This window comes from Carex rostrata, chromosome 3 (assembly GCF_964058835.1).
Source record: "Carex rostrata chromosome 3, lpCarRost1.2, whole genome shotgun sequence".
Classification (NCBI taxonomy): Eukaryota; Viridiplantae; Streptophyta; class Magnoliopsida; order Poales; family Cyperaceae; genus Carex; species Carex rostrata.
The window spans coordinates 10,088,304-10,097,268 of record NC_135920.1 but is presented as its reverse complement, the minus strand read 5'-3'; the positions used below and the strand labels follow the sequence as shown (position 1 = coordinate 10,097,268).

Sequence of the window (8,965 nt, the reverse complement as noted above, 5' to 3'; positions counted from 1 at the left end):
GGTAATTTTCGAAATTGACAAGAAGTTTGGTTAGTTTTTTAAATTTATATTTTTTTTGGATATAAATAAAAAAATCGGGAATTTCAAATTAGGAATGAAGAAAATTTGACAAGTTTCGTAAATAATAATATTGATTGTGTTGTGTTGTGGCATTGATTAGTGAATCAGTGATATCACATTATTTTGGATAGCACATTAGAATGGGTATCATTTATACTGCTCGTTATGCATGGATCTCGTATTAATATTTTTTCAATATTTTATTTGTACGTGAAATCGAACGATTTGAATTATGCAGTTAGTCGTTTCACAATTTAACAATTTATAATATAATTCCCAATCTGACTCCATAATTCAGAATGAAATTCATACCTCATCCATTTTTTCCATTTAAGTTATCCTTCGTCAGGAGCCTCACGAAGATTTATGTGCATATAGAGGTGCTAAGTTACCTCATAATTTTTAAAATATTCATTATATATATTAAAATTTAATTTATTTTTTATTTTTTGTAGTTTGTATATAATTTAGTCTCCTTTATAAAATAACAAATGTGTACTTGTAGGCTAGTTGTTAGAGTTTCATTTGATGTTTTTCAGTTTTTTAGTTCAATTTCTAGTGACCACATTATTTTTGACTTTCCACATATTATGTATTTTATAGTTTAGCTTCTCCTATTCAAATTTTCTAGTTCCTCACATGTTTTTAGTTCTGTTTTTTAAGTTATGTTCCGTTTATATATTGTTGTTTAATTTTGTTCTTTATGCCATAAAAAAAATGTTTATCTAATTTAATGTGAATATAAATATTAAATATCTTCACATATAAAATAAATTTCATCAGCAACATAAAACTTTTGGGTTTAGGATCACAAATTACCCGAATAATTAATTTTTTTAAGGAGTGCATACAAGTGTCAGGTTGATAAGATTTATCTGCATTTTCAATCTCATCTATATCTATTAGGTAGGTCACGACGTTTTTAATCTACAAATAACTATCATTCAACCCCATCTTGTTTCATGAAAATAAATAGATATAAAACAATTAACCAATTAATATTAATAATTTTAAAAAATGCAAATAAAAGTAATCCAACAAACAAAATAAATAAAGTTTATAACATCATCATCATCATAATAATAATAATAATAATAACAACAACAACAACATTTTTCAAGCAATAGTATAAATAATAAATTGCAATGGATTACAGTCACATTATTCATTTGACAAATTATTATTTTATAAAATCCTTGAATATTTTTTTTTACAATAGCAAGTGTACATATTATTGTGTAGACTGTAGAGGCACAAACAGTTTTGCTAAGCAAAACAAATTGTAAATAAAATGGATGATGCGTTTGATTAGATTGCCAAAGTACATGATTCCTTACTGTGGAAGAACTTGAATGTGCGCATCTCTCTAATTTACCTGGTACATAAATTGTACCAGTCCTGCTGCCCACATGCAGAATTTCATGACTCGCGTAACATGTTCCGTGGACATAACAAAATGCACATCATTTATTTTCTTTGAAAATTAACCATACATATACTGATATACAATCGCGAATTTAAATTTGTAATATTCCTATGCAACAAGGGTTTTGGAGAGTAATTAAGCAAAGTAATTCTTCTTTGCTAAAGTACAACGTAACTTTTACATGTAATATATTATGATAGAAAAATCGTACATGCACATTATGGCACAAGAGTTCCAAATTACAAATGAGATTGGCAGTGATATTATATTCTGATTGAACTTTATTACTGGTCATGCTTGTCTAAGGTTAGGATAAGAAAATTTAATAAAAAGCATTGAAGATTACGTATATATTTCTCTCCTGTGATGAAGCTCTTCCTGGTGAGATTTACATATATATAGATGATGCATGCTAACATGTTAGCCGAGTATCTCATTGTAGAGGCCTTTGAGCTTTGCTACGAAAGCTTGTCTGCAAAAAAAAAATTTACAACGAGGACATAATTATGAATCAAATAAATAACTGAAGTCAAATAATTCCCCGCACGGGAAGTCTTAAGTTGAGCAGAACAAAAAATTTAGTCGGTGTAAAGTTCGTTGAAAATTTAAACAATACTATATGGAATTGACAAAATTACCTGTCAGGTTTGAAGATCAAGTTCTTATAAGCAAACCACTATTTAAAACAAGAAAATAAAGAGTTAGTATTTTGCCAGAACTAAAAAACAAATATTTTTAAACAAAAATGAAAGTTTATATTACCCCAGTGTAACCAATGCCGACAATCTCCATAACTCCAGGCACAACTGGGAGTCTATCAATTGCCTAAACAACAACAATAAGCATGTTTAGTTTTTCCTGCAAAATGAGAGTTCTAGTTTTGGAGGTCACTTTGATACTGTGAGTATTACTGAAAACAGACTATTCTGAGAAAGGGGGGTGGTTAGGAATTTATTTCAGAATTTGGCCATTATAGCTGAAGTTCTCATTTATTTAAGTGTCAACTTAACAAATTATGAAAACTTCATTTATATATATATATATATATATAGAGTACGGCTAACGCGCTTCCTCTAGCATATGGGCCGAAATGCTTCCGGTGGAAATTTGAAATTTGAAAATCCAAAAAGTCGATCTGAACCGTTCATCTTCTTCTCCATATTAATATCTGCTTGGAGACCAAATTTTACATTTTTCTGAAATTTTTTACTATTTATTAAGCCACTTTGAAAATCGCTGATCCAATGGTTTTACTGTTTTGTTAAGCTACCGTTGGATCAGCGATTTTCAAAGTGGCTTAATAAATAGTAAAAAATTTCAGAAAAATGTAAAATTTGGTCTCCAAGTAGATATTAATATGAAGAAGAAGATGAACGGTTCAGATCGACTTTTTGGATTTTGAAATTTCAAATTTCCACCGGAAGCATTTCGGCCCATATGCTAGAGGAAGCGCGTTAGCCGTACTCTATATATATATATATATATAGAGTTAGGCTGGGGTGCTATGGATAGCATAGTGGCCTCTATGCTACGGCTCAATATTCGAGTTTTCAAAATCCAAACGGTCGATCCGAACCGTTCATCTTATTCTCCATATTAATATCTGCTTGGAGACCAAATTTTATAATTTTCTGAATTTTTTTACTATTTATTAAGCCACTTTGAAAATCGCTAATCCAACGGTTTTACTGTTTTGTGCAGTCACCGTTGGATCAACAATTTTGTAAAATACTTAATAAATAGTTAAAAAAATCAGAAAAATGTAAAATTTGGTCTCCAAGCAAATATTAATATGGAGAATAAGATGAACGGTTCGGATCGACCGTTTGGATTTTGAAAACTCGAATATTGAGCCGTAGCATAGAGGCCACTATGCTATCCATAGCACCCCAGCCTAACTCTATATATATATATATATATTAAATTAAATATAAGAAATAGTACTGATATCATTCCCGTAGTGCTCCACAATGCAATAAAAGCAGCAACTCCTAAGGAAGTGGCGGCATATTTGTCGTCAATTTTGTCCCACTGTTGAAAAAAACATTTGATGGATGAAAATTCAAAACATATGCAGTAATCATTAAACGATTTTTTATTTTCTTTGCAACTATGAAAGTCAATGAGGTGACTTTTGTTAGATAATAACAATACTAAAGGTAACATACTGATATTCTTTTTGAAAAGGGCAAGTATGAAACAAGGTAATATTTATACAAAAGATGGAAGTTATTGTAAAAAGGTACCTGATATAGATTTCCGATTCTGTTCCTATTTATTTTTGTTTGTTCAGGGTAAGAAAGGAGTTCAACTGAGGCTGGCATTAGATATCATGTTCAAGTTCCAACAATAAACACTAATCAGATACCACACTAGTTAGATAGATTCATATCTAGATTATTAGTACGACTAGATCTAGTAATTTCTGACCAACATGCTAATGCTAAATCAAAGAATTAAAGTACACAATTCAAAAGCATGTTCTTTCGCCCAAAAAAAAATGAACTGATCATCTTATCTTCAGTGTATCATTTCTCTTTTCTTTTGCTAATCAAGGCAAGCCCCTTTTTTTTGTTATCAATTAAATTAAAATGAGTGGAAAACTAACTGCTTCTTGCACTTTTTTCACGATTTCAGGAAGTTCAGTTGCTGTAAGCTCAGCCGTTGCATCTCCGGTGGCCATAGCAATCACATTTCTCGCCATTCTACGACCTGTATTTGTACACGGTGTCATGTAGATCAAATTTGATCAAACAAACAACAACGCATGAAAAGAAATTGTCCATTGGCCAACATTCGAGAGACCTAATGCTCTTTGACAGATACACAGTGTAATCCTAAGAGCCTAAGACCAATGCGCAAACCCTATACTGAACAGTGCCACGCTGTGCAGATGATTTGAGCATTGACCAATGCACAATGGTCTCTGTAAACATAAGATCAGTGTTGTCTGCATACACTGGAGTAGTGCAGATGACACAGGTAGCCCCAAGTCCTTGACCTTTTGTTGGGTTTACAGGCCTAATTCGGCACAAAAAATACAGCCACAGGAGGTTTTAGCAACCGTACACAAAATCTTGCATCTCCTTGACTGAAACATTTGAAATTGGTGTAGTTGCTCTCATGTGTTTTTCTCTTGGTTCAATTTATCCCACAATCAAAATCAATTTTTTAAGTTTTTCTCTCTAATTTTTTGGTCAATACATTGCATGTTGTTGATTGTTGATTGCGGGTTTCTTGTCGTTGTTGGTCTAAGAATCATGGAATAATCAAGCGGTATCTTGGATGGTATAGAATGCATAAGAGATGTTTGAGAAAATGCCGAACTCAACTCCCTCGCAAGTTAAAATTCCTAACACTTTGAATTAAGTTTGGTATATTAACCAATGCAACAAGCCAGTTGGACTTCAGAAATTTGATATAAAATGGACGATCTCAACACAGTTATCTATTCCAAATAAATACATTAATGCGCAATGTAATCTTACAGTAGGACGCATTGGGGAGTTGACCGATAGAAGCAACATTAGAAGAGTGTGGCAGAGCCGGAAGCCCGACGGAATTTGTCGCATGAGCACGCAGCGCTGTCTTGGTATCAGCCACAACCGGCGAGATGAGGCCGCTAGTGGCGCTAGTCGTGGTTGAAGCCATTGCTTTACTTAACTATATACTCGTTTACTAGTGGCACGCACCGTTGCTATATTTACACCAATAATATATGCGTTTTGGGTGTTTAATAGACGTGAGAGAAGGGCACTGGCCACCACTCGTTGGATGTGTGGCGACTTGTTATTGGGCTTGATAAGATTGGGTTGGGATAAGCTGGGTGCCCACTGTGTGGTTTGATTCTCTCTTGAGTGTGTACTATATAGTCACTAGTAACTTGAGGTTTGTTACTTGTTACATAGAGGCTGTGATAATTTGAGAGAAGTACGATACAAAGTACAACAATTGAGTCCCGTGTGTGGTTTGATTCTCTCTTGAGTGTACTATATAGTCACTAGTAACTTGAGGTTTGTTGCTTGTTGCTACATAGAGGCTATGATAATTTGAGAGAAGTACGATACAAAGTACAACAATTGAGTCCCGTGGAAATATAGCATCCTAAACAAAAATTAGAGGAATCGGACCACAGCATAAAAAAATATTTCTAGCTTTTAAAAACAGATTATTGAGGCTGTTATTAAGCATCAAAAGCAATACTTTAATTTACCGAATATAGTTTGTGTTAAAATTTATGCATAGAACGAAATTTGCAATCTAAAAGTACCTTTCACACAAATAAATTCTACCAGAAAATTTTAGCGGCTAGCTATAAGGGACTTCAGATAACAACAAAGCAGAACAATTATCGTCTTAGGGAGAACCTTGCCAAACAAATTTGACAGAAAATAATCTATAAATTCTCAAAATATGACTTGAAAACTAAGCAAACAAAAAATTTGAAGAATAGAGGAAAAAAAAAAAAGGAGAGTTGCACTATACCACATACAACTGGAAAAAAAAAAATATGCGTACAATCCCATGTCAAATTGCCAATGACTACCACCTCCTCTTGCTAAATGAGATGAAGTTTGTAACCTCATAAAAAGCACTAGCAAAGCACAGAATGAGATCAAAAGGTCATAAGTACTTTCTCGCAAGGGCCCGAACTCTTGTATCAAAGTGTGACGAAGTAATTCTTGATCCCAGCAAGTATAGAGGATTCAACAGGGTCTGTTAACATTTGACAAAAATACAGAGCAATGATTTCATAAACAAACATAAGGCCGCGACGAGAAAATAGTAAAATACAAATGACCTTGTTAATTTGTGCCCAGTAAGTGCCTACAGATTGTCTATTCAGTAAAATTCACAACCTACGTATAGTTGGGTTTTAACATTTTGGTGGAATAATCTAGTCAAACTCCACACCTATTGAAACACAGGCCTTTATTGTTAAGTACCAACATAGGGTATATATCTGTGCACCTTATGTACCATAAAATTAGGTGATTAATTTTCATCAGGGAATCCAGAACAATAAACTACCCAGTACCTCTCTGGTACTCACAATAAATAACAGTACTGGTATCTGGAATTATCGTGCCTGATTTTAATAAATAAACCTTGCATACCATAAACCATAATAAATTGCAAATAAAGTCTCTGGAAGTGCCATAAAATTACAGGAAAGGTAGGTACATAGTTCAAATATGCAAGTATTGCCTCTTACCTTAACATACAATTCATGAACCTCCTGAAAAAAGTTTTTAATGCCATCTTCATTGCGGGAGTCATGAAGTAACATCAGTCTTGTATGTATGGAATTGTTGGTCAAGGAAAAGAAATGTAAACTCAGAAATTTTTTATCTGTGTACCCTTAGAAAAACTCAAAATATCTTTTATACCCTACAAAATGAACATCTTTTACAGAGATATACCCCCGCAGATGATGGGAAATGTTACCAATACACCTTATCACTTATTGCTTCAATAAAGATCCAAAATAAGATTCATTTTAAGTCATTTCCGTAGAGACAAATTGTAACAGAGGAGGGTGGCATCATGTGAAGAAACACAGATGCGACGGACACGGAAATATTTGACATTCTATTAAAAAGGTGTACATGAGGTTTGGTGCTTAGATGAGGTTTGCATTTTATTTTCTATTTCATAGGTATACAGGCAAATTATTAGTTACTCCAGAGACAATTGTAAATTTGCCCATCGCAAAAATTATTAGCAAGGATATAGTTAATGAATCGGGCATGTAAATGGAAAAAGTAATAATAATAATAATAATAATAAGAAGAAGAAGAAGAAGTTAACATGATCATAATCAATATTTTCAGGAAAGGATATGACCAGCAGTGACATATACCGACACCGTTAAATCATTGAATCTGTCAACAGATTTCAGGAACCTACAACAAGCAATAATTTATCAGATTCGGTGAAAATACCGAGAACAATTAGTATCAGTATTTTATTTCAAAAAAAAAAATTGAAGGATTTACATAGCACTTGTGGTCCATGCAATATCTTGAACCAGATCCAACGCTGCATGTAGTATAAATTGATGCTGATGCACTTGTTCTTGCTTTTGCTGCAAAAAAAAAAGGGAGCTCAATTTCAATTATAGTTGTTGCACAATCAATTGATGTGAAATAGTTGGCAGTTGTACACAGGCTAGAGTTCTTTCATATACTGGTAAAATGGAGTTTAAAGCATTAAGGATGTAAAAAACAAATTGCACCATGCCCGCCAAATAAATATAAGGAGTTACAGTATCATTGCTTTCTGTAGATCAGCCATCGGATGACTAGTTAATTATGGGATTTTTTTTTCCTTTACCCATTAAATCTGAACCTTCCCTTTAAACATATAAAGAGGAGCAGCAATTTAATTAATTCCTCTTTTATGAAAATAATAATAAGAATAACCAGCTTATATGTACATAGAAAACATCATTATTTTTCAATAAATAAATAAAAAAAACATCATCATTTCAAAAAGGGCATGATATGGTCAATCTCCCAGTTTGTATATCAGATAATCAATTAAACAAGAAAATAAAAAACGAAATGGAAGGCATTGAGCTCTAACAGGTTTATCTGAAGTACTGGCCATGATATTACCAGACTACCAGTATGATACATTGATACTGATACAATCGTTCAATGTAGGGATACATGGGGGATAGGCAGAAAAGGGAGAAAAGAAATACTCTGACAGCGGAGCCCACTTCAGCTTCATAGATGGGAATATCGTTCTTGCTGACGATTATGAAGCACGCCGTAGTTGCCATGGAATTTAATCTATCATTTAAATCAACTAATCAAAAAGCGAATTGAAATCCCAGCAAAAACCCGATTACAAGCTATAGAGATCGAGAGGATGTACCAATTCAACGCGAGATGTTAGGGAGTTCAGATCTGGATCAAGTGCGATGATCGTATTTCGTAAGCGACCTCTTTTCTTACAACAATTCAAATTCAAGTACTACAGCTACAGCTTCTCCGGTTAAGGCGTGGGGACCACCTGTTTGTTTACATTGGTTTCAAAGAATTCGGATCCAGTGTAGTACCGCACAAGGGAATCTTTTAGAATGATTCCCTAATTGATGGATCCGGACCGTTCTTTTAACTTGGCACAAATCTCAAAGCTCAAAAATACTGCCCCCTATTGCGACCCGAATCTCAAACCGGTTGAGATTTAATCTCAAACCGTAAAGTGATGGTGATCCTCTATAGTACTACAGAGGATACGGATTCGGTTTCAAATGGGCAAGGGTCCAGACTCCAGACCCGAAAAGACAAATGGATCTGAATAGCCGAAAAACAAATTTGGTTCAAGATTTAAATCTCAGAAAATAATTATTTGTCACTCCAAAACCTTCAAACTTATCATCACGAATATCTGATTCTGCTGCACACGAGTCGAAAGGACTTTTATGCAGGCTTAGATATATACTTACTTGCTAAGGTTATGTTTGAT

The 8,965-nt window shown here is 33.6% G+C and overlaps 2 protein-coding genes across 2 annotated transcripts; both read right to left on the bottom strand.

Annotated features, from left to right (window-relative positions):
* Nucleotides 1-1,650: 1,650 nt before the first annotated feature.
* On the bottom strand, nt 1,651-5,269 carry PSI-P (photosystem I P subunit). The gene is made up of 6 exons (XM_078299337.1): nt 4,975-5,269; nt 4,095-4,198; nt 3,431-3,517; nt 2,249-2,311; nt 2,125-2,162; nt 1,651-1,958 (listed from the first exon to the last, which is right to left on the bottom strand). The coding sequence occupies exons 1-6, from the start codon at nt 5,135-5,137 to the stop codon at nt 1,907-1,909; spliced, it is 507 nt and encodes a 168-aa protein (XP_078155463.1). The 5' UTR covers nt 5,138-5,269; the 3' UTR covers nt 1,651-1,906.
* A 560-nt stretch (nt 5,270-5,829) lies between these two features.
* LOC144551395 (uncharacterized) lies at nt 5,830-8,512 on the bottom strand. The gene is made up of 7 exons (XM_078299338.1): nt 8,372-8,512; nt 8,196-8,286; nt 7,486-7,574; nt 7,332-7,392; nt 6,702-6,788; nt 6,056-6,202; nt 5,830-6,007 (listed from the first exon to the last, which is right to left on the bottom strand). The coding sequence occupies exons 2-6, from the start codon at nt 8,274-8,276 to the stop codon at nt 6,110-6,112; spliced, it is 411 nt and encodes a 136-aa protein (XP_078155464.1). The 5' UTR covers nt 8,277-8,286; nt 8,372-8,512; the 3' UTR covers nt 5,830-6,007; nt 6,056-6,109.
* Nucleotides 8,513-8,965: the final 453 nt, after the last annotated feature.